The sequence below is a fragment of the Passer domesticus genome, chromosome W (assembly GCF_036417665.1).
Source record: "Passer domesticus isolate bPasDom1 chromosome W, bPasDom1.hap1, whole genome shotgun sequence".
Classification (NCBI taxonomy): Eukaryota; Metazoa; Chordata; class Aves; order Passeriformes; family Passeridae; genus Passer; species Passer domesticus.
Genome location: NC_087511.1, coordinates 1,977,320 through 2,003,906, shown reverse-complemented (window position 1 = coordinate 2,003,906; position 26,587 = coordinate 1,977,320). Strand labels below are relative to the sequence as shown.

Genomic DNA, 26,587 nt, shown 5'->3' with positions numbered 1-26,587 from the left:
CTCCTTAACCAGCACCCTCACCCAATCTGGGTGGTTCGTTTCTGAGGCAGGCTGTGGGGCAGGATCAGGCTCTGGAGCAGTAGCATCTCCAGTCTCTGGGGTAGTGTCAGGCTCTGCAGCAGCATCCCTAGTCTCTGGTGTAGGTGTCAGGGTAGTTATCCAGGTTAATCTTCTCTTATCTCTGAGTGCTAAACATAACAGGCATATCAGCAACACCACCCATTGTATGATATCATTAGCACTTAGAGTGGATCTTAACCCTTCGAAAACTGGTGGAGCAGACCCAAAAAGATGGTTAAAAGGTTGGGAGAAAGTTTCCCCCCGTGTCATTTCCTCACAGTAGGTACCATTATTAAAGTAACTCCAAAAACATGCAGTTAGTGTGTGATAGCTCTGAATCCATGTACCTGCCATCCAGAGGAAATTAAAGATCCATGAATCCTTCACCCACAGGACAAACTTGATAACAAACACAGTGGCCTTAGTTATAGGACCCATATTTAGATAAGGGCCTGTAAACGGGAAGTATACACTTGCGACCACATGCCACCCAAACCAGGGAAAACTAGATCACATGGCGGTACTTAAAAATTAAACTACCTAAGAACTGTTAATCCCTTTTTTTTTCTCAATGCCCTCGTGCCCCACATTGGGCGCCAAAATCTGTCTTGGTTTGAAAAGACAGGAGTCTGTGAAGGAAGGCAAAAGCCTCCTGTGAACTGGAAAAGGTAGACCCCCTCCTTCCGAATTATCACAATTTCAGAATTAAAAGGTCTCTCAGGCAAAGATATGGGAATGGGAATAACAGTTCTTTACTAGGAAGAAAAAAAAAACTAAATAACAATGTAATTTAGTACAAGCAAAAAAAAAACCACTAGCAGAGTGAGAAAAACCTGACACCCTGAGAAGTCAGGGTGTTGATAGTAGTCCAGCCAGATGATGGCTGCTCCTCTTGAAGCGGCGATCTGCAGAAGGGTGTAGATCCTTTCTGAAAATGCGGCGAAGGAGCAGCTGGGCCTTGGTTCCTGATTCCTCTGGGAAATCCAGCGAAGAAGGCTGTCTGTGGTCTCAGAGGTGCTTGTTATATAGTGGCAGGGATGCTTGGCTCCTCCCTCTGGGTGGAGCATCTCCCAATGGGATGATGTAACTAATCTTACCAGCCACAGTGAGTAATTCAATAGCCCATTAGCAGGAGATTATCTTCCTGGCAGTGTCATTGTTCTTGAAAGAGATAAGAAAAACTGCCTAACCTCCAACAGATGGCAAAATAGAATGCATGCTTATTTTACAAGCCAGGACAGAGGGAAGCATTGAAAGTGTATTTAAGGAGGGAAGAAGAAAAAGCGAAGGCCAAAGCCAGGATCATGTGTTGAGAGCTTTGTAACAAGCTAGCTCCGAGCTAAAGCTCACAGTGAGATTAATTTGACCAAGATAGAAAATGAGGGAGTTGCTATCCCAATTAAACTGTGTCCTTGGCCCACGGATGAAGTAATGCACAGACACAGGTGGTGGAGCAAATAGCCTGGGAAAGTGGAATAGTTATACTAAAAACAGCACGTAGTTAGCTGATAGCTAGTTAGCCAATGGTGAGCTGGGATTTTGCACTATGCATGAGCTAATTAAAAGGTGTATAATAATCGGTGATTCGGGAATAAAGACGAGACTTGTCGATCATCATATGGTGAGCAAGTCTTCCTTCTCCATCAATCATGGTTGCTATAGCTAGAGAAAGTGTGGGAGCAAACAACCCTTTCCTGCAGTCCAAGGCCACAAAAGAGTGGGGGGGTCTACCATCTGGGACAGGAGGCATGGAGAGGCCTCGAGTCTGTTTGAGTGAAAGCTGCTGCTATTACTGTGGAGCAACTGGACCACCCCCCCCAGACTGTTTAGCCTAAAGTTGTGAAACCTTTGCTAGCTGATCAAGATAGCAAAGGAAGCAGCTTTAAGACCAGAGGATCTGGTAAAAGTTTTTTTTTAAGCAGAAACCACACCCGAGTAGGGAAAAAGAAAAAAAAAGAACTCATATTTTGTGAAATTTAAAGTTACATCAAGGGATATGGGGGAGTGGTTAATATCTGACAGACGGGTGTTTCTAAACAAAGCACTTGCTAAGATGGTGCTAACAGAACTACAGAAATTAACCCACTGGGGAGTCCAAGGACTATGTGATTATTTCCTAAGAAATAACCTGTGCATAAGCATATATGACCTAGCAAAAACAATTATAAAAGAGTGTTTAACTTGCCAAAAAGTGAACCAGAACGGAATGGTGAATACCATAGACTCAGACCGAGGTCCACATTTTGTGGCCCAAACATTGCAAATTATAATTAAAGCTTTAAGAATAAAATGGAGATTGCGTAATCCATGGCACCCCCAGAGTTCTGGGAGGGTAGAACGAATGAACAAAATTCTCAAAAATGTATTGACTAAATTGATCGAAGAAACAAAAATGAATTGGCTAAAGTGTTTGCCCCTAGCGCTCTTGCGCATCAGAACAAGACCCCGGTCTGATATAGGGATTTCACCTTATGAAATGATGTCTGGACTGTCATTCTTGTTAACACCCTATAGCACAGGAGACTATCTGGAAGGAGAAGAAGCTACAAGGAAATATTTAGAAGTAATTGGAAGAACCCTAGAAGGACTTAGAAAAAGAGGATACCTCCCCCAAACCTCCCCTCTTGATACAAAAGCACATGACATCAACCCAGGAGATTGGATTTTAATAAAATCCTGGAATTATAGACCATTAATGCCTAAATTTGAAGGCTCCTTTCAGGTACTCCTCATCGCTAATTCGGCTGTGCGAACCAGAGAAAAAGGTTGGACTCACATTACGAGAATTAAAGGACCAGTCTCACCCCCGAGCATTGGACAAGATTCTTCAGTGTCTCCCTCTGGTATTAGACCAGATTCTACACCACCCTCACACCCTAACTCAGGACAGGATTCAACCGCATCAGGAGTTAATTCAGCTGAGTATACTATTATAAAAGGACCAAATGACTTAAAATTGACATTCAAAAAGACTGATGAACTGCATAAGAAAAAAGTTTAGAATCATAACATGTCTTGAAGTGTTTTAAGAAATTTGTAAAAGTTAAAAATTGTTAATAAGTAATTCTGGTTAAGTCGTCCCAACTTGGTACCAAAGACCCCAGGTTAATCTTCTGCAGAGTGCTCCCCTAGGAGAGACCAAATTAGCAGGGACAGATCAAGAGAGGTTTAACCCGAGGAGCAAAAGACTCTAAAGAGCTTGGAGACTTCTTCTCAGTAAAATCCTCAAGAGGCAAGGCCGGGTGGGCAGGCTGTGCAAGATGACCCATACCGGACTCTTGGGAAGGGTAGTAGTGCTGGCTCTGATTGCTGGTGGTGCTCTGGAGAGCCCAGGAGAGCTGTGCAATGAGTACTACCAACCTCTCTATGAGAAAGAAATAAGTTCCTTGCTGAGTGTCCACAACAATTGTGTTAACCTCTCCCAATTGATCTTTTATCAAGAGAATAAGAAAATATATTGGATGACCCGGAACACCGCCACCTTTAGGCAGCCACTCCTGGGAGAGCACCCTGTAGGAAAAACCTGGTGGTGCTTTGAACGTGATGCTACTGAAGCAAACCTGGTAAATCTGGTAAAAGGAAAAAGTATTTCTAAATATTGGGAGGGCACGACAAAAACTAATATCTTTCAGGAAACCCCTAAACACCTGTTTTGGGTCAATGGTACCACAACATCCACTGAATTGCCAAGAGGCTGGTCTAGTGGTGGCATCATTAGAATTATAAAACAAACTGTCTTTATAATACACAAAGAATCTGGATCAAGTTTAAGAGTCCCTATATATGAGGATTTAAGAAAAACAAAACTGAAGAAACAATATATGTTAAACAAAATTTTGAAACTACAATCGGAATTAAAAGTAATATCTAATCAGACCGCATTAGCTCTCAATCATATTAATGACCAACTCAACCAAACCAAAACAGTAATTTATCAAATCAAATTAATTGTAGCAGTCATTAGAAACACTTTAAACGAAATAAGAAAACTAGCATATTTAAGAAATCAAAGGACTCCTACACTTGATTCCAGTTGGTGGGATAATCTATGGACTTTCAAAAAAAGTTGGAAAACTATAACCTTCACTGTGGGTACACTTGTTAGTCTGTTCTTATTTCCATGTTTAACAAAAAGAGTGACATCTGCTGTACAGAATAACTTATTGATCTCTAAAGAAATTAACCTGAAAAAACCAAAAAGGGTAATGAAGTTTAGTAAATATGATCACCCGAGTGCTGAAGAAATGTATTGTGATGGGAATACGACCTTTTTGTTCACTAAAAACAGGAGGGAATATATTGTAAATAAGTAACTGTCAGTTGGAATGTGATAACTGTGAGGGGAACATGACCTTGTTGTTCACTAGAAACAGGGGGGGAATATAGTGTAAATAAGTAACTGCCAGTTAGAATGTGATAACTAGCTTACGAACTTGAGAAACCGCAAAAGACAAACACTGTTGAGCTAATCAACCACAAGTTGTTCCAAGTCTTAGGCTCAAGGACTTCATCAACGACCACCAGAAGGCAGGAGAAGACCCCCTGGCAGCAAGGCGAACATGCGCGGAGAGAGACATCGGAAGGAGGAAGGATGGGGGCATAAAAGGAGAACGGAACGACCCTCAGCGCGGTAGTTGGTGGAGCGAGGACTCCCCTGCCGCCCAGCGCTGCATTTTGCTTTCTCTTTTCTGTAATAATAAATTGGCTTTTAATTGGCTCCGATAGCCTGTTGTGCTCATTTATAACAGCTTGGTGCCGTGACTCAGATTGGAGGCTGCGGGGGATTCTCAGTCGCTGGGGGGGCGCCCCACCAGCTTGGTGGCCCCAGTGGCTGAAGAGTTCAGCCTCGGCCCCGACCGACAAACCCCGAAAAGAAGGAAAAGAGAAAGCAAAGGGAGATTAAGGGCCCAGGAAACCCCTTAAAAGTTTTGTGCACAAAGTCCGGACGAAGACGCGGGACGCGTAAGTATTACGGGATCCGTCCGGGTGGGGTTGGGATCCCGGAGTGCGGCGAGTGTGTGGTGTGTGAGAGGAGAGCTGGCAGCCGGACTCTCCAAGCGAGTGTGGACCCCCAGTAGTGCGGTTCCCATAGACCCGCGAGGGCTTGGGCCACGAACCAGGGGAAGCGAAAGTTGATTGTGTGAAAGAAGGCACTCCGGAAGAATGGGACAGGGGAAGAGTAAGCCCCCTGTCGATGTAAAACTCCCTCCGATTCCTAGGGAGAGTCCTTTAGGATTTTTAATAGAGAACTGGCAACATTTTCCAGGCACACAAGGCAAGGATAAGGCTAAAATGATTCACTATTGTGTTGAAATATGGGGAGGAAAGGAGATTTCAAAGGGTGTATTTTGGCCTATATTCGGATCCTCAGAGGATTGGGTAAGGCAAATCCTGAATATTTGGGTAAACAGCAAGAAACCCCCCTGTACTAAAGAAGAAAGTGATTATGCAAAGGTGTGGGTGGAAAAACCAGAAGTGTTTCTTTTTAAACTCTCTGAAGTGCCAAAAGGGAAAAAGAGCAGGAAAAAGGGAAGTAGACCAGAAGAAACCCTAGTGCCTCCCCCACCCTATGTACCCCCACCCCAGGAACAGGAAGTGGCAGCCCCTCCGAATGCACCGACAGGGACAGACTCAGATTCGGATGGACCTGAGTATACAGGACCAGCGACCCGAAGTCGAACCAAAAAGGGTTTATACCCCTTAAGGGAGATGCCTATGGGGGGGCCACAGGCAGGTATAGGGTTTGTGTCGGTGCCCCTGAGCTCGGGAGATGTCAGGGAATTTAAGAAAGAAATGGGACACCTCTTGGAGGATCCGCTTGGGGTTGCTGAACGGGTAGACCAATTTTTAGGGCCCAACATGTATACCTGGGAAGAATTACAATCTATACTGAACATTTTATTTACGGCAGAAGAGAAAAATATGATTAGAAGGGAAGGGATGCGCATTTGGGATACGCAGCATGCGCAGGGGCCGGCAGCAGACATAAAATGGCCATTACAAAACCCCAATTGGGACCATCAAAACCCGGCCCATAGGGTCCACATGCAGGATCTCAGAACGATAATCGTGCAAGGAATCAGGGAATCTGTTCCGAGAGGGCAGAATATTAACAAAGCCTTTAATGAAAGACAAAAGAAGGATGAGACCCCCACCGAATGGCTAGAGAGACTGAGAAAGAACTTTCAGTTATACTCAGGAATGGATCCGGATGGGCAGATGGGGCAGGCAGTACTAAAGGTACATTTTGTTTCCAAATCCTGGGAAGACATCAGAAAGAAAATACAAAAGTTGGAAGATTGGCAAGATAGAGGATTAGATGAGTTGTTAAGGGAAGCTCAGAAAGTGTACGTGAGGAGGGAAGACGAGAGAGATAGGAGGCAGGCTCGAATAATGGTGGCAGCAGTGCGCGAAAGCCAGGGGTTAGATAGGAGATTCGAGCAGAGCAGAAGGGAACCGAGACGGAACGAACCATCCCCAGGGGGGTGGAAAGGTCCAAGGGAAAAGCAGGAGTTAAAGGTGTGCTTTTACTGCGGGAGAAGAGGACACTTTAAGAGGGAGTGCCGGATGCGGATCCGAGATGAGAAGGAGTTCAAGGAGGATTAGGGGGGTCAGGGGCTCTACCTCTTGGGGACCCAGAAACATCAAAGGGAGCCCTTGATAAAATTGAAGGTGGGTCCCCAGGGCCAGGAAGTTATCTTCCTGGTCGACACTGGAGCTGAGAGATCTACGCTCCAGTCGTTACCCAAAGGGTGTAAATTATCAAAAGAAACTGCCACGGTAGTGGGAGCAAAAGGGGAACCTTTTGAAGTTAAGATAATAAAGGAAGTACCGGTGGAATCAGATTCCAAGATGGGTATTGGAAACTTTTTATTAGTACCAGAATCAGACTATAACCTATTAGGTAGAGACATGATTGTAGAATTAGGCATTCAAATCGAAGTGGTAGAACAGGAGATTCGGATCAAGTTGTGCCCCTTAAGATTAGAGGATGAGAAGAAGATTAACCCTGAAGTATGGTATAGTCCTGACAGTGCCGGAAGACTGGAAATTACTCCCTTTAAAGTAACAATTAGAAATCCGGAGATTCCAGTAAGAATAAAACAGTACCCGATGTCCTTGGAAGGGAGAAAAGGGTTGAAACCAGAGATTGACCGACTAATCAGTCAAGGATTGTTGGAACCTTGCATGTCTCCTTATAATACTCCAATTCTCCCTGTAAAGAAACCAAATGGGTCCTATCGCCTAGTACATGACCTGAGGGAAATAAATAAGAGAACAATAGCTAGATTTCCGGTGGTAGCAAACCCTTATACATTATTGAGTAAACTAAGCCCGGACAACCACTGGTATAGTGTAATAGACCTAAAGGATGCCTTTTGGGCTTGTCCCTTGGATGAGGCAAGTAGAGATTACTTTGCCTTTGAATGGGAAGATCCAGAAACTGGAAGGAAACAACAACTCAGATGGACAGTATTACCCCAAGGATTTACAGAATCCCCGAACTTATTTGGACAAGCCTTAGAACAAATTCTAGAGAATTACCAGACAGATGCTGGAGTAACCCTGATACAATATGTAGATGATTTATTATTAGCAGGAAAAGAAGAGGAAGAAGTAAGAAGAGAAAGTATAAGGCTTTTAAATTTCCTGGGACTTAAAGGTTTAAAGGTTTCAAGGGCTAAATTACAGTTTGTGGAAGAAGAAGTAAAGTATTTAGGGCACTATTTGAGACGGGGTGAGAAAAGAATAGACCCAGAAAGGGTACAGGCTATTTTATCATTACCAATACCCAAGAATAAGAGACAAATCAGGCAAATCTTGGGGTTAACAGGGTACTGTAGACAGTGGATTGAAAACTACAGTAGCAAGGCCAGATTCTTGTATCAAAAATTGACTCAGGATGGACTGATGAAATGGACTCAAGAGGATACTGAAAATTTGAAGGAACTGAAGGAAAGTTTAGTACATGCCCCTGTTTTAAGCCTCCCTGATTTAAAAAGACCCTTTTATTTATTTGTTAATATAGAGGGAGGAGTTGCCTTCGGGGTACTTACCCAAGAATGGGCAGACAAAAAGAAACCTGTAGCGTATTTATCAAAACTTTTGGACCCCGTAAGCAGAGGATGGCCCACATGTTTACAAATGTTGGCTGGGTGCGCCTTACTAGTTGAAGAAGCTAAGAAAATTACCTTCAACAGTAGCCTTAAGGTTTACTCTCCCCATAATATCAGGAGTGTAATGCAACAGAAAGCAGACAAATGGATATCCGATGCTAGGCTCCTAAAATATGAAGGGATTTTACTAGAAGCACCAAATTTGACCCTAGAAACAACTGCAATTCAAAATCCAGCTACCTTTTTGTTCGGGAGCATAGAGCAAGAACCTTTAACACACAATTGCTTGATAACTATTGAGGAACAAACCAAGATCAGGCCTGATCTGGAAGAAGAAGAATTAGATAAAGGAGAAAGGTTGTTTGTAGATGGATCCTCCCGAGTGGTAGAAGGAAAACGGCAATCAGGGTACGCCATCATTGGGGGCAAAGGCTTACAAGTAGTGGAATCAGGGGCCTTGGATAAATCTTGGTCAGCACAAGCCTGTGAACTGTACGCCATCCTTCGGGCTTTAAAACTTTTAAAAGGAAAAGAGGGAACAATATATACTGATTCTAAATATGGGTTTGGGGTAGTACATACCTTCGGAAAACTATGGGAAGAAAGGGGACTAATCAACTCACAAGGGAAGGGATTAGTTCACCAGCAATTGATAGCTGGGGTATTGCAAGCCCTGAGGGGGCCAAAAAGGATAGCTGTAGTACATCTGAAAGGCCACCAAACAGGAACAGACCTCAAGACTAGGGGTAATAATGCAGCAGATCAGGAGGCAAAACGGGCAGCAGCAAGGGAAATGGTTTTAAGGGAAAACTCAGGAGAGCAAGATAGACAAAGGGCAAATACGGAATTAGTCTTCACCCCCGAAGAGGAGGATAAGTTAAAAAAACTAGAGTTGTCCAAGAATAATGGGAAATGGATAACCCAGGATGGGCGGGAAATATTACCCAAAGCAGTAGCCCAACGAATTCTGTATAAATTACACCAAAGCACACACTGGGGAGCCCAAGGGTTAGCAGACCATTTCGCAACTAAGTACATGACTATTGGGTTACACGACATTGCTAAATATATCACCAAGAGCTGTCCCACTTGTTTACGGGTTAATCGAAGCAATTTGAGGAAATTACCTCCTGGAGGGCGGCCTTTAGCAAAAAGGCCATTTTCGAATATACAAATTGATTTTACAGAACTACCTAAAGTGGGGCGAATCAGATACCTTTTGGTGATAGTAGACCACCTTACACACTATGTGGAGGCGTTCCCAACTACTAGAGAAACTGCCCAAACTGTAGTAAAAACCTTGCTAGAAGAAATAGTACCAAGGTATGGGGTACCTGAGACTATAGATTCAGATAAAGGGCCACATTTTACCTCAAAGGTAACACAAGATTTGGCTAATGCACTGGGAATAAAATGGGAACAACATACCCCCTATCATCCTCAAAGCTCGGGACGGGTGGAGAGAATGAACGGGGAAATAAAAAAGCAATTAACCAAATTAGTATTAGAGACCAAGTTGTCATGGGTAAAATGTATACCGCTGGCCCTGCTGAATGTTAGGACACAGCCACGAGCAGATATGGGCCTATCTCCTTTTGAAATGTTGTATGGGATGCCTTATAACCTAGAAAAGGTACAGTCAAATCCCAATATAAGTGATCAGAATTTGAACCACTACTTAACTATTTTGGCAAAGTACAGAAAAGGTTTGTGGGAAAAAGGAATGTGGGCCCAGAGACCTCCTCTAAACCTTGTATTACACCAGGTTCAGCCAGGAGACTGGGTGTTAATCAAGAGCTGGAAAGAAAACCCTTTAAACCCAAAGTGGGAAGGCCCATATCTCACCCTGCTTACCACAGACACTGCTGTACGGACAGCCGAAAGAGGGTGGACTCACGCCAGCAGAATAAAAGGACCAGTGAACCCTTCCAACTTCCCTGAGCATCCACAGAACCCTCAGTGGAGAATAAAAGGACCCCCAGACGGCCTAAAACTAACTCTCACTAAAACCCCAGAAATGGGACATCACCCTGATGACTGAACAATGGGAAAGACTGGGACGGGCTGACCAAAGGAGAGTCCAACAGAAACTGTCATTAATTCTGCAGCCATATTTACTAAGTTTAACACGCTTCAATTCGGCAGCTCGAGAGGCCATAACGAACCCCCCGGACAACTGGGTTTGGTGGATTGAGACTTATAAATATCAGGAGGAACCTTCGTTCCGACCCCTTAGACGCAGTCCATGTTGTAATTGCGGCAAGGAGTGCTGCGAAGCATGGGTAGCGTTCAGGTGCGGGGGTTGCCATAAAGTGTATTGGACAGTACAAAGGGTATTGAATGAATTGCGGTGTGGGCAATGTCGGAGTAGAGACCTCAGAGAGGACGACTGGAGTCTTGCACTAGAGCAGGAAAATAGAGTACCCTATTCTCAATTTAGGGCAGTTTATGAAACCCCAGAACAATTGTTATTAGCCTGGGCTCGATGGGAAGTCAAAGGATGGCTGCGTAAGTGTTCAGAGATAGCTCACTCTCTCATAGTGAGTACTAAGTGTTTATATACGGTTCCCTCCCTGAGAACTTCAGTAATAGGACCTATCCCAGAAGGCAAGACTCCAGAGGACGCTTTAGCGGACCGGGTTGCGAAATTATACTTATAGCTGATAACTGTAAACTTAGTTGTAAGGAGAAGTGGTGGATTCACTGCCAGAGGGGGAGGGGTTCCCCGAGGTGTACACCCACCCTGTCGGGAATAATAGAGGGATCTAACCAACCGGGGTTTTGAAATATAAGGTAGCCACCTGGGGATTAAGAAAGAGACCCCTTGCGTGGCGGAATATCTATCCTGAAGGAATGGATCCAGAGCTTTACTGTTATCACCCTATCGAGCCCTCTATTCTGCCTGCTGTCGATATTTTGGGGACCAAGTGCCGGAAAGAAAGTGGGAGAGAGGAGTTGAGCCCATCCCCGAGGAAAATTCTTGCTGCCGAGAAGATGAGTTACCCCGTAGCTCGAAGCAACCGGGTTGACGGGTTAGGCAGAGGAATGATCCATGGGGAAGGGCGACTCTTACACGGCACCAGAAATAAAGACCACAATATGACAATAGCGAAACTGGGCGAGGGGAATAACAGAGGGGAGAAGGCAAAGCAGAGAACTAATAGAATGAACCACTCTGGCAGTGGGTCCTTCCATTTTTCCAGGTGGGGCTGGAACGTGTGGATAATGCTAATGATGTCTGGGGCAAAAGCCAGCGTGTCGCACGAGCCCTTTAAATGGTCTCTAGTTAGATGGGAAGATCAGAAAGTAATCAAGAACCTTACCCAGCCAGGAGCCCCGGCCTTTTGTGTTTACTTAACTGAATTGCTCACCATATGGCCCGGAGATGTTCCAACAAGCCCCCACAACCCCCAGAGACGATATAAAGCCTTTTACATGTGTCCAGCCTCGAATCCCGGGAAGTCTTATTGTAATTACCCTGGATATAATTATTGTGCATATTGGGGATGTGAGACTATAGCACTGGGATTCTCCCCCCGAGGAGGGCCGGATAGATACTTAAAGGTGAACCGTGGGCCCCCAGGATGTCAGGACCCACGTTATGGGTATGATGGGATAATAAATGGAGGAAACTCACGGTGGTGCCAGTACATATGTTTAAATGTAACACAACCTGAAGATTCTAGTTGGTTCATAAGGAGAACATGAAGTCTACAACTCTGGGAACCAGGAAGGGATAGAGGAGGGAAGATTTTGATAAAGAAAGAGGCAGCACCAGTAGATAGTCGAGCGGTGGGGTCTAATAGCTTAATACGGAATGCAAACACTTCCGAGGTGGGAAATTCCACCGCGGGATCAAGTGAGTGGCCACTAACTGACCAAACCACCCAAGAGCATAGCATGTTATGGAAAGTAATGCAAGCAGCATTTGGAGTTTTAAACCATACAAACCCAAATTTGACAAAGGAATGTTGGTTGTGCTTTGCTGTTGCTCCTCCCTTCTACGAAGCTATAGGTACTACAGCAGAGCTTCGCAGAATTAATGGATCTAATCCACGAGAATGTTATTGGAAAAAGGGAACAGATAGAACTCCAGGTATATCAGTAGCTCAAGTAACAGGGAAAGGGAAATGTATAGGGAAGATCCCCAAAGACAAACAACATTTGTGTGACATCATAGCAGACACCGGAAAAGGAAAAGGACAACCCGCTCAATGGCTCCTCCCGGCAGAGAATGCCAAATGGGTGTGTAATACTTTGGGAATAACTCCATGCATATCCATACCTCATTTCAACGAATCTTCCGAGTACTGCATACAGGCGGTGATACTCCCCCGGGTTATATATCACCCAAAGGAGTACGTATACGAACATCAGACCGTGTCCGAATATCATTTGATGAAAAGGGAGCCCTTCACAGCCTCAGCTCTCACGCTAGCTATATTGCTAGGGATAGGAGGAGCAAGAGTAGGAACAGGGGCGGCCGCTCTAATAAACCAACAGCAGGGAATGAGGGACCTAAGAGTGTCAGTAGATGAGGATTTAAGTAGAATTGAAAAGGCCATAGATGGACTAGTAAAATCAGTAAGATCATTATCAGAAGTAGTGCTCCAGAATAGACGAGGGTTAGACTTACTGTTTTTGCAACAAGGAGGGCTGTGTGTAGCATTACGAGAGGAATGTTGCATGTATGCAGATCACACTGGTATAGTAATAGATACCATGGCCGAGCTCAGGAAGCAATTGGAAAAACGTAAAAAGGAAAAGGAAGCGCAGCCAAGCTGGTATGAATCATGGTTCAACCACTCTCCTTGGCTCACAACACTCCTGTCCACTATAGCAGGACCCCTAATATTATTCATCTTAACATTGACCTTTGGGCCCTGTATTTTCAACAAACTAATTAACATAGTAAAAGGAAGATTAGAGGCTGCCCATCTCATGCTCATTAGGGCGAAATATGAACCTTTGAATGGAGGGGAGACAGAGGACTACCTGGAACTCAGCAGAAGGGAGCTTGCCAGATTCAGTGAACAAAAAGAGTAAAATAGAAGAAGGGGGGATTGTGATGGGAATACGACCTTTTTGTTCACTAAAAACAGGAGGGAATATATTGTAAATAAGTAACTGTCAGTTGGAATGTGATAACTGTGAGGGGAACATGACCTTGTTGTTCACTAGAAACAGGGGGGAATATAGTGTAAATAAGTAACTGCCAGTTAGAATGTGATAACTAGCTTACGAACTTGAGAAACCGCAAAAGACAAACACTGTTGAGCTAATCAACCACAAGTTGTTCCAAGTCTTAGGCTCAAGGACTTCATCAACGACCACCAGAAGGCAGGAGAAGACCCCCTGGCAGCAAGGCGAACATGCGCGGAGAGAGACACCGGAAGGAGGAAGGATGGGGGCATAAAAGGAGAACGGAACGACCCTCAGCGCGGTAGTTGGTGGAGCGAGGACTCCCCTGCCGCCCAGCGCTGCATTTTGCTTTCTCTTTTCTGTAATAATAAATTGGCTTTTAATTGGCTCCGATAGCCTGTTGTGCTCATTTATAACATGTATAATCAATACAAAAAATATAGGAAATTCTATGTTAATGAGCCAAAAATTATAAGTTGATGCAAGCTTAAGCTTAATCTTGATCAAAGAAAAAAAGGGGGGAGCTGTTATGAATAGAGAGTTGTATTTTTTTTAAGTTTCAGAGTTAAAAAAAAACAAGTCAAACCGGTCAGACTTCTTTGGGTGTGCTGCCAAAGAAAAAGTCCTTAATCACCCGTTAATGGCCGGTAATTAACTATTGTTTCTCTGATGCTGGCCGCTTGCCAAGAAGATACCAAGAGAAACCCTGCAGGGTAAAGAGAATGGGCAGTGACACCAGAGACAACATGCAAATGAGAAATGCATTGCACCCTGGGTTTTTTACAGTTTTTACAAGAAAAACCCCTAAAATCACAAGCCAACAAGTGACTTAAGTGATGTCTAAGGATGGGAGCATAGTCCCGTACCTGCTTGGACCTTTTTGCTTCTCACCCTAACCTGAAAAGATACTGATTAAAGAGACACCCCGGGTTTTTAAACAAACAAGCTAAGGACTCTACGACTCTCCCGTGAGGACAGAGTCCCCAGCTCTGTCTGCAGACCAGCGGACAAAGCTGCATCATCCTCCTTCTTCGTGCCACTCCTGGGAGCAACGGCGGTGTGGGCGCAACCCGTCAATTTCTCCCCACCTGAGCTGATTCTTCTTAATAAAGGCATTAAAAAGGAGAAAGATCTCCTGCCCATTTATTTCATTAAGCAAGCATTAAGAGAGTATAAAATGCTAGTTTCCTCTTTGTATCTGCCTTCCTATTGTTTCAAACTAGTTCAGCCCCATTTCTGTGGGACAGAGAGAGTGTAAAATGCCCAAACCAGACTGCCTGCCCTGCTTCACTCCATGGGCCCAGCTCTGTGCCCATGTCTAGAGATTTGCCCCCTTGATCAGCTCCTAAAAGTTCTTCTTCAGCTGAGAGCTGTGTCCTAGAAGCTTCACTCTGCTTCTCCTTCCAAGCTCTCCTCTCATGACCAAGAATAAACACTCTAAGAATAGCAAACCTACAAGGGGTCATGGCATGAAACTGTGAAATGAGCACAGTTTCAGATCTATACCTACATCTGAACCTGTCGTGCCAAGCATTTGCTGTGCAATCTCTTACTACCTCCTGCTACAGGCTACAGAAAAACCTTACTTTGTGTGTAATTAATTAGTCAACACTTGTGGCAGAGTGAGAGGGAAAAGTCAAGGAGCTGCCAGCACATAGGTGTGCTTCCTCCTTCTGGCAGAGATGCTCAAGGAAGAAGAGAAAGAAATGGGAAATTTTCCCAGCCTGTGTCTCACTACACATTGCAAAGTCCTAGTGCAGTCTAGTGCAGTCTATTGTGTTCTTTTCCATTCCCTAAAGCTTTTCCTACTTCCCTACATTACCAAGTGTTAGAAAAAAAAAAGCAAGAACAGCCTTTAACAACGACCTGTACCTGTAATAAACAATAGCAAGGTACTACTTCTCTATCAAGATAAGAGAAGGGCTTAAATGCATAACACAGATACCTTTCCTCATTCAGTCTGAGATAACAAGCCTGTCTGCTCCCATCCACACTCCTCTCTCCTACCCACAGGGGTGTCAGGGCCAAGAGAACTCTAACAAAGTACTGTACACATGTGAGCCAGTGTTATGAATAAAAAGTTGTATTTTTTTTTAGTTTCAGAGTTAAAAAACAAGTCAGACCAGTCAGACCTCTTTGGCTTCCCTGCAGGAGAGGGGCTCCTTAATTACCCGTTAATGGCCGGTGATTAACCATTGTTCCCCTGATGCTAGCTGCTTGCCAGGGAGGGACACGGGGACAGACCCAGAATAGGAGTGACATCAGAGCCAGTATGCAGATGAGAAATGCATTGCGCCCCGAATTTTTACAGTTTTTACAAGAAAAACCCCTAAAATCACGAGCCAACAAGTGACTTAAGTGACGTCTAAGGATGGGAACGTAGTCCCGTACCTGCTTGGACCCTTTTTGCTTCTCACCCTAACCTGAAAAGATACTGATTAAAGAGACGCCCCTGGGTGTTAGACAAACAAGCCAGGAATCTGCTAATCTCCGTGAGGACGGAATCCTTAGCTCTGTCTGCAGACCAGCAGACAAAGCTGCATCATCCTCCTTCTCCGTGCCACGCCTGGGAGCAGCAGCGGTGTGGGCGCAACCCGTCGATTGCTCCCCACCTGAGCTGATTCTTCTTAATAAAGGCATTAAAAAGGAGAAAGATCTCCTTCCCATTTATTTCAGCCAGTATCCACAGCTCTGTGCCCAGATGTGTGTGTACACATCCTGCTTTGCACAGTGTATTAAGTGTGCATAACACTGTTCACATAGCTGTGCTGATGTGGACACGTGACGTGTGCACTGCTGTGAATGAGTTTTAAATTACACACCCTCAAGTGTGAGGATAGCTCTGTATAAGATATGCATATAGTAATGTGTATGACACTGCACATATTGGTGTGCAGAAAATGTGTGCAAGCAGATCTTGTGCTTGTAAGCACGTGTGCATTAGTAGAGACTGTACATAAGTGAGTGTCTGTGCAGCACACATGTGCGAGTGTGATGGTGTCCCACCTAGAAAAACAGACATGTGTATATATATATTTGTGTGTGTGTGTGTGTACACTCTGTTCTTGTAGAGAGAAGTCCCTTTCAAGTACTGCTAATCACTAAATCAACTGTACTGTTAATGATATAGTTAGTAATTTGTGTAGATAAAATATATATAGACTTCTATAAAATATATAAACCAAACCGTCTGTACATAGGGAGAAGGGGGGGTAGGAATTTCATTCTCAGGATGGCGAAACCGCGGCAGACTGGCAAGGAGATACCAGGACATTTACATACGAAGGAAACCTTGGCTGCACAGGAGATGGGCGTTTATGGAGGCATGTGTCCAGTGATGCTCAAAAGATGATGGTCCGGACGTGATATCCATCTGAGATAACCGGAGCCATCGACACCTGCCACCTGAATACAAGATTCCGGGAATCAGGGAAATGCATCGATCAGTTCCCAGACAAAGGCTTTGTGCAGCCCGGACTGAAGAAAAAAGCAACTTGAATATGAAGAACTCAAAAAGGAGACAAAGGGACTCTGCCGCGGGCAAAATAAAGAGTATAAGAACTGCAGCCTCGGAAAAGCCAGTGTGGACGTAGGGGGATTTGGTGCGCTAGAGGCCAGATCCACGTCCACCCAGCCTATCTCCCGGGGGTGTTGCGCTGTCAGTTTGATTGTTTGCTGTTGGGACTGTAACATGGTCGTGAATAAATTCCTTTTTATTTTATTAGAATTGGGCATATTTCATTTTTACTTATAACAGTACGAACCGCAGAGCAAGAGTGAACTCATGTCAACAGAATTCAAGGCCCAGTGAAAGAACCCAAAGAATAGACTATAATAACATCTGAATCAGGCAAGAAATAACTGAGAAAAAGCTCAAAGAAGTCCAAAAAGTAAAGTAAAGCTTTCACCAACCTGCTTAAAGATCGTTTTAACTAACGCTTTGGGCAGAGAGTTTAAACTGTATAATTTATTGATGTAATTATCCAATTTTTATAGATAAGAATTAAAAGCATCTGTTGAGGGGAGGTACACAGGGAACTGTAAGAGGTATTAGGGCAGTTCCCTTAAGAACCAACAAGTAAAGTAAAACCAAAAAAGATAGAGGGCAAGACTGGGTTGATCCCTGTGTTCGTAACCGAGAAGATTATAACCCTGCTGCAGGCAGCAATCCTGTAGGCATGATAAGGTGGAAACAAGGAAGCCATACCAAACCTCTATGATTCCTTTTTCTATGTCCAACAAATTCATCAATAAGCAGGCCTAAAGAGAACCTGAAATTATCTGTGTTTCCTCTGTCCTCACCCACATCAACAGATGTTAGCATGACTCATTCAAATTTTTTTATTTCTGAGACGTGAGAGCAAATTATCAGAATCAGAGATAAGGTTTAATTGTTCGAGCCAAATGGCTTATGAAAAGAAAAAGGGGGGTTTGTTAGAGATGAGTAATGAGATGGTTGACTCTCACAATTAAGGGGTGAACATTATATGTGTAATATGCAATTTAGGATAATTTGTGCTTATGTAGAATATGATAGAAATGTGCATTACATAAGTTATGATGTTTGTAAGAAATATCCTTAAAAGATTGTAAGTCCACACGCTGGAGCTGAGGGATTGCCTCATGCCAAGAGACTGCCTCATGTGGTTGTGAAACCACAGATGGCAGTGGAGGGAAGCCTAATTTGCAACCCAAAGAACATGGCTCTGGAGGAGATGGGCCCTTACTCAGGAACAACCCAAGAATCACCCAGGCGATAAATACTCAACAAGTATCGATAAATACTCAACAAGTATCAGAGATCAAGATAGAAAGGGTCATCAGGAACATGCATCCCAATGTCAGGTTCCCATAACCCAACATCAGCATTCATTTGCCAGGAACTGCATTGTTCAGCTCAATGCAGAGAAAGAAGACAACATGAATATGTGTAACCATGAAAAGCACAAGAGAGATTCTGCCTCAGGCTGAATAAACTGTATAAAAACTGCCTGCACCAGAAAGCCTTCGTGAACAGAGAAGGATCCGGTGCAATAGCAGTCGGATCAGTGTTCACCCAGTGCCGATCCCAGGCTCGGCGCTGTCCCTTTTGATTGTGGTTATTGGAGACCGAATCTCGGTCGCAAAATAAAATCTATCTTTATTAATTATTAATTTGGCTTGATCAATTATTACCTATAACTTATGTATGTCAAGAGAAATTTTATAGATGTATAGTTATGTTACTGCATGGTGTTCCCCCCCCAACATTGTTATCCCGGGATCATCTTGGTAGTTGGGGCATTTGGGGGAAGGGGCAGGCTGGTTACTAAGAGGCACAGCATGGCAACACTTGACCTCCAATCAAGTTACGTGAAAGCAGTCTACACCAATGGACAGTGACAAAGAGTTAACAGACAGACTTTGGGAGGGGCTGGGGTTACCTGTTGCAACACCAAGGGTATAAAAGGTGGAGCAACCATTTTGTGGATGAGCCAGCCAGGTGGTTACCACACATATGGGGGGGATGCTACCAGCGCTGAAATTTTTCCTTATTTAGTCATTTTGTTGTAATTTTTGTTAAGGTTTAATAAACCTTTTAAAATTTTAAAAAGTGGGCAGTCATTTCTCACACACAGAATCATTTAGGTTTGAAAAGAGCTCTAAGATCAAGTCCAACCAGTAACCTAACACTGCCAAGTCCACCATTAAACCACATTGTCATGAATAAAACATTATCTATTTTTTTAAGGTTGCAGAGTTAAAACAAATTGGACCAGTGCTAGCTTCATTGTTGGAGAGTTCTTCTTCAATTACCTGTTAATGGTTGGTGATTAACCATTGTCCCCCTGATGCTTGTCAGAGATCCTGCAGGTACCAGGAGAATGGGAGTGGCATCAGAGCCAGTATGCAGATGAGAAATGCATTGCACCCCGAATTTTGCAGTTTTCCAGGAAAACCCCTAAGAATTACGAGCCAACATAGAACTAAGTGACCTAAGTGACGTCTAGGGATGGGAACATAGTCCAGTACCTGCTTGGACCCTTTTCGCTTATCACCCTAACCTGAAAAGATGTTGATTAAAGAGACGACCCAGGGTGTTGGACCAAAAAGGGGAATCTGCTAATCTCCCGTGAGGACGGAATCCCCAGGTCTGCCTGCAGACCAGCGGACAAAGCTGCATCAGCCTCCTTCTCCGTGCCACTCCTGGGAGCAACGGCGGCGTGGGCGCGACCCGTCGATTTCTCCCCACCTGAGCTGATTCTTTTCAATAAAGGCATCTAAAAGGAGAAAGATCTCCCGCCCATTTATTTCAGTTTAATCACATATCCATTACAATCTCCACCCCTGGTCCTTTTGGACCAAGCTATAGAGTTTTACATCACAATGAACTCCATGTCTTGCACCTGCTCCAGCATGGATTCTCCATGGGCTGCAGTCCCTTTGGAGGCATACCTGTTCTAGCATACACTTATCCACAGACCAACCACTTCAACTCCAGCTCATACTGGAGTTCCTTCATGTCCAGTATGGCAGTACTAAACCATGGCATGATTTCATTCAGGCCATGACAGTCCACTGTTAGCCTCTACTGCCGCCAGACTTTTGCAGGCCTTATGGAACTATTCAAGAGTGATTGAGTATTACTGCTTACTCCTTGGCTCTTCAATTGATCAATCAGCTTCAGCCAGGGTCATCAGCTACTCTTTTGTTCACTCAATCACCTTCTATTCATCCTCCAGGTGCCACCCCCTTCTTCTCCCAGAGTCTTTTTCAGATGACAGCTGGGAAGAAATTCCCTGAAAAACCTAACCCACAACACAGCCCTAAAGAATTTAGTCTTAGTACTGATTAGTATAAGATAAACCAATAAAACACCATTTTTATGGTGCAGTGTAAACAACAAACAGGAATTTGCAAGTACAAATTTCAACAGAAGAGTGCAAACTTACGGAGGCAGTATCTCTGCAGCCATGAATATTTTCTCCACCAATTCTGAAAGTATACTGAGTAGATGTGCCAAATTAGTGTTTACATCTTCATTTTTTTCTAACTTCGAAGGATTTAACTAAAACCAAAAGGGAAAAAAGACATAAGTTTTGTCTCTTGAATAGAACTACATATATAATTTGATAATATTACACACTGAATACTATTTCAAAATAAATTAAATATTCTACTGCTATACAAAACCTGTACAGAACTTACAAATCTGTTTCAAGGGTTAGGCCAGAAAACTAATGTGAAAAAGCAGTTTTTAAGGTCAAGTGCACTATGCTTTTAACAGCACATTTAACAATATCCACAAGTACCCACCTTTTTCTAACTATGTATATTTTCATCTTTTAATCCAGTATTCTGAGGACACAGCCCTCCCCTTTCCATAATTAAATTCAAGTGAAACAGAAGTTAGGAGAGTTGTTTTAGAAATAAAGGTAGGATCTAACACAAGCAGTTAATGTAAGGGGAATTTAAAAATTAAACTTAGTTCAGACACTGCCTTCTAGCATATCTGGAGCTTAAAACAAGTTATTTAAGGTAAGCCATTCAGTAACTGCTACAACAGAACGTACAAATGCTAAAGAATAAATACATAATTTAAAGAAATTTGAGTTTAAAAGCTTAGTTAAAAGTGATGCTATGAACATTGTCCAAGCTCACATTTAGAAAAAAACCTCATAATCAGTTCAGTTCCAGTACTGAAATTATTTCTGAAGAATTAATAAATGCTGCTAAAGCAAATAACCAGTAGATCATCATTTCAACAAATCAAAATTTAAAAAACATAGTTCAAGTTATCACCTCACAGGACTGCTTGCTCTCCATTATCTTTAATATACTGTCTTTTAGTGCATGATGAACAAAACGTGTTGCTGTGGCTTTCATATATTGCTCCATAAGTGTACTTGCTAAAGTGGTGGCACGAAACAAAGTAGTAGCTTCATCTGAAAAAAATAAAGTGTAAAGTTGGGAAAATGAGACAACAAAAAGCAGAGGGGGAAAAATAAGCTGTGTTCACAGTTTGGTATATGATGCAATAAAGAGAGGAGACAGAAATGAAGACATGGGAGTTATTCCCTCCCCAGAGTTTCAGCTAATGTTAGTGTAATTAGTACAGTACCTTCCATGCTTATTTCCCTGTCATTTAGTGTTCGTAACAACAGTGACTCAAGCTTTTCATGAAGAAATATCTTCAATAAAATTCCAGCCAACAATGTTCTATCCTGGCCACAAACATGTGATAAGGCATAGACTACATGCATCTCTTTCTGGAGTATGAGCTGAAAGAAAACCAAAACAATGTTCAGAAATTTGTGCTAAAATAACAGTTGCCACAAATACAATTTAGCAACATCTGTAAGTGTTACTGAAATTTCTCTCAAACAACAGGGAAACTGATTTTGACAGAAAAAATGAGGAAAAAAATACCTCTTTAAACTCACTGTACTCCTCTTCTGGCATGATCTTCTCCATAGAATATCGTGCTCGAACACGCAAAGATCCTGGCTCAATACCTTTCAGTGGTATATGGGAACTGAGTTGAAACCACTCGTCTGTTGCATGTCCTTTCTGTAATCGGCTTAATTGGCAACGCATAAACACTTTAAGAAAAAAGCATTGTTAAATAGGTTATCTCCAGCAAAACAGTGCTAGCATTGAATAAATTATTTTTTTTTCAGCATGTCACCTTGCTTCAGCAAAGAAGTATTAATAAAAATGATCAAAATTTGTGTCATCAAATATATGGACAGATTATCTCTTAGATGGTTTAACAGACTCCTGAACACTGAAGTTGAAATATAAAGCATGCTGTAAATAATGTATACCCAGAGATATGAAAAAAGGTTTCTTTTTAATGCCCAAACAGGGGAAAAAGCCCCTCTGCTCCCTCAGCTACCTATCAAACCTAGGCAGCAATAAGAAAATTAAAACAGGTAAAATTATTAGAATTCACTGTCTTCTTTTGAAGCCCTGGGCCCATACCTCTATCAGGTCTGCTCTTGAATCTCTTTGTTACCATTTTTAGTCTTTATTTTTAGCTTTACTACATATTTCCCAAAGGTTGTCAGATGTATTTTTTCAATACTTTGAAACTCCCAAGTTTAAGGCTGTAGCTTTTTATGCAAAACATATAAGAAGTCTTTCCCAGACAGGTTACTGCCCAAATAATGACAAGTCAACTAAATATGACAAAAACATTAATTCACTTTTTTGGTGGTGTCAGTACCTTAAAATTACTAAGTAATGACTGTTATGAATAGAAAGTTGTATTTTTTTTAAGTTTCAGAGTTAAAAAAACAAGTCAGACCGGTCAGACTTCTTTGGTTGCACTGCCAAAGAAAAAGTCCTTAATTACCCGTTAATGGCCTGTGATTAACTATTGTTTCTCTGATGCTGGCCATTTGCCAAGAAGACATCAGGACAGACTTTCCAAGGAGTGACATCAGAGCCAGCATGCAAATGAGAAATGCATTGCACCCTGGGTTTTTACAGTTTTACAGTTTTTACAAGAAAAACCCCTAAAATCACGAGCCAACAAGTGACTTAAGTGACGTCTAAGGATGGGAGCATAGTCCCGTACCTGCTTGGACCTTTTTGTTTCTCACCCTAACCTGAAAAGATACTGATTAAAGAGACACCCCGGGTTTTTAAACAAACAAGCTAGGAATCTACGACTCTCCCGTGAGGACAGAGTCCCCAGCTCTGTCTGCAGACCAGCGGACAAAGCTGCATCATCCTCCTTCTTCGTGCCACTCCTGGGAGCAACGGCGGTGTGGGCGCAACCCGCCGATTTCTCCCCACCTGAGCTGATTCTTCTTAATAAAGGCATTAAAAAGGAGAAAGATCTCCTGCCCATTTATTTCAATGACCTGCACCAGCCTATTAAACCATAATTGAAAGTCTGATCTGACAGCCAACTAATAAGCTGCAGTAGTCAGACCACTGACCATTCCAAATTAAGCACATGCACTCCTGAACAGACTGTCTGGAACTTCTAAGCAAACACTCTTTTTCTGCATCTCTTGATGAAATCTACTTTTAATCAAGTCCTTCACATTTAAACTAAACAACTCCCAAAACAAAAAACACCCAATCATTCCCCCAAAAATCAAAACAATCAAAAACACTATCACACTTCTTTTTCACTTTTCTGAAAAACCTTTGAACAGTTGTAGCAGACTTTCCACTGTCCCAATTCTGCAGTATGTTGGGTCATCATTTGCATAATCAGATAATGGAACAGAATGACATATTTCTAATATAGATTTAATATGTCATATTCTTTGGAGTTGATGAATTGATAAGGTAACACATTTAAGTCAGTCAGGTAGTGGATATACCAATTCATCATCATCTGCTACTTATCACAAGTGCGGACTGGACTGTCTTTACACCAGATAATCAATTGACTTTCCCAAAATATTTCTTCTGAGCAAAGCTCTCACACCCTCAACTGAGCAACGTGTTTTCTTGTTTTGCTTGTGCATATAAGGCATGTATCTCATTGACAGGAACAGTGAGATACAGGATTCAGAATAACCTGATTGAAAGGAATGAGGGATTTGTCTTTACAAACAAACTGTGGGTCTGCTAGTAGATAAAACTAGATACTGAGAGATAAAAGAAACAATGTGAAGGATTCCACTGATTGATAAATGGAATGAGAGAGATTTGTCTTTAGAAACAAACTGTAAGTCTGCTGATAAATAAAATTGGATACTGAGAGATGAAAGAAAAAATGGGAAGAACCATAAATTCTCTAGGAATTCCACTGAGTGACACAAGGAAAAGAAAAAAAGGGGGGGGAATACAATAGAAGGGGGTCTTAGGTATTAGGCGTTTTGGGAAGTCTGTACCTCTCAAGTACCTCAGCCAATGGGGAAAGAGAGAGGGAAATGCTGTCGGGAAATTAGGATAAAAAGGAGGCTGCATCCTCCAAATATTTGAGACACCTCATGGGAAATACCCATGACCTCTCCCTTTATTCGAATAAAGTTACAGGACTCCTCCGTCTCCTTTTTGGATGTAAACCTCTGGTGTTTGTGGATTAATTTTCCTGACACTGATGATTTAATTTGTCCCATGGTTATACAGTAGCACTTTCTAGTGATAATATAAATTTTATCATCTTATTTTGATCTTAAAAGATTGAAACAGAAACATCAACATATAGACTGTAGAATACTTGTTATAATTCATATTCAAAAATTTTAAGAAACACTTTCTGCTACTTAGAAAAGTATATTGAACTATTAGGCTATGTTCAATAAGAGATTGCCATTAGTTGAGCATTTAAGGATGTTTAAACTTTGCAGTCTAGCACATTACGATAGAATAACAAATATACAGAAAAACCCCCAAAAGTTGATCCATTCTTTGCAAGCACAGTCAAAAACTGTATACAACAACTTTGAACCAAGAATGTTTTATGTGATGAACGTTAGGAAAAATAAAAGGTAAAACTGAGCTTTCTTAATAGTTTGTTTGCAAATTAAGCTTAGGGATTAATATTTAGTAACAAGTTTATATATTGATGATTAATAATTATAATCTGGAAATCAAACTTAAAGTGGTTAAAACTTATGGGTTTTTTTAGAATGGAAATGAACTTAAGTTTACAGTGAAGACTTTATGAAGCCTTTGTTGAACCCAACCAGAACCAACCAAACCCTCTAAAACCACTTACTGATTCAGAATGAAAGCTTATCTAAATGTTGACAAAGAATAAATTGCTCAATAATGGACATATTAAATGCTGGCTTTCCCACCCACAGTTTACTCATGTGTTAGCACAATCCATTTACAAGGCAGTGAGGAGCTGTTAAGAACTTGAAACTCTTATACTAAGTTCTTCAAAGAAGGGCCTGTGAACATCTTATTTTTGGTACCTAATGTTAGTAAACAATATGTTGTTACTACCATTAACAAGTACTTGATAGGCTCCATAGTTTCTCCCCCTTGTTCAAAGCCCACCCATGTCAATGCAAGAGTGCTTACATATACTATTTAATATGTTTAGCACATATTTAATGAAGAATATGAGAGGGAAGGAGCCAAGTATATAACCTGCCATAGTAGGCTTATTTCCCAGTGCCACAGAAGTGATACATGTGTATCACAGTGACTTTTTTTGTCCTCTAGCTGCATATTTTCAAATTACTTCAAAACCAAGCTATGGCACTACTGCAAATACAAACTGGCTGAAAGGAGAGACAAAAGCAATGTGCGCTTGCAGCCCAGAAAGCCAACTGCATCCTGGGCTGCGCCAAAAGCAGTGTGGGTAGCAGGTCAAGGAAGGTGATTCTTCCACTCTACTCTGTTCTCATAAGACTACACAGAATACTGTGTTCACCTCTGGGGCCCCAAGCATAAGAAGGAAGTGAACCTGCTTGAGCAGGTCCAGAGGAGGGCCACCAAGATGATCAGGGGGCTGGAGCAGCTGCTCTATGAGGAAAGGTTGAGAGAGCTGGGGTTTCTTAACATAGAGCAAACTGTGGAAAGACCTTATAGCAGCCTTCCAGTACTTTAAGGGAACCTATGGGAATAATGAGGAGAGACTTTATCAGGAATTGAAGTGATATGACAAGGGGTAATAGCTTTAAACTGAGAATGGGTTTAGATTAGATACTGGGAAAACAATTCTTTACTGTGAGAGTGGTGAGGCACTGGAACAGGTTGCCAAGAGAAGCTGTGGCTGCTCCATCGCAAGTGTTCAAGGCCAGGTTGGATGGGGTTTGGAGCAATCTGGTCTAGTGGAAGGTGCCCCTGCCCATGGCAGCAGGTTGGAACTAGATGATCTTTAAAGTCTCAAGCCAAGCCATTCTATGATTCTATGACATAGGACAGTTGACCCAACGTGACCAAAGGGATATCCCATAATACATGGTGTTGTGGTCAGCAATACTAAGAAGAATACTAAGCTAAGAAAAAGGAGGAGGGAGGGGCATTCATTATTAAGGCATTTGTCTTCCAAAGTAACCACTATGCATACTGAGGCCCTACTTCCCAGCAAATGTCTGGACATCATTTGTTGATGGGAAGCAGAGAATAAATTTTTTCCTTTGTTTCCATGTGCAGCCTTTGCTTTTCTTTGTTAAACTGCCTTTATCTTGGCCCATGAGTTTTTCACCTTATCTTTTTTCTTCCTGTTCCCCTGAGGAGAGGGCGTGAGAGAGCCACTTGGTGGGCACCTGCCAGCCAGACAAGGTCAACTCACCACAAATATTGAAAAAAATATAGCTCTGACATTACTCCAATTTCAGAGCAATCCACTTTTAAAAACTGTG

General features: G+C 42.5%; 2 protein-coding genes across 5 annotated transcripts in view; one reads left to right on the top strand and one right to left on the bottom strand.

The window, feature by feature from the left end:
• Nucleotides 1–26,587, bottom strand: part of LOC135288996 (ras GTPase-activating protein 1-like) — a 166,931-nt gene that overhangs the window by 66,759 nt on the left and 73,585 nt on the right. For all 4 annotated transcript variants that reach the window (XM_064402374.1, XM_064402373.1, XM_064402375.1 and 1 more), the window contains exons 16-19: nt 21,729–21,901; nt 21,421–21,580; nt 21,102–21,244; nt 20,252–20,367 (exon numbers count right to left, since the gene is read on the bottom strand). In XM_064402374.1, the coding sequence (XP_064258444.1) occupies nt 20,252–20,367; nt 21,102–21,244; nt 21,421–21,580; nt 21,729–21,901 (592 nt within the window). The remainder of the gene's footprint in view (nt 1–20,251; nt 20,368–21,101; nt 21,245–21,420; nt 21,581–21,728; nt 21,902–26,587) is intronic.
• On the top strand, nt 6,913–13,605 carry LOC135289104 (protein NYNRIN-like). The gene has a single exon (XM_064402448.1). The coding sequence runs from the start codon at nt 6,913–6,915 to the stop codon at nt 10,216–10,218; it is 3,306 nt and encodes a 1,101-aa protein (XP_064258518.1). The 3' UTR covers nt 10,219–13,605.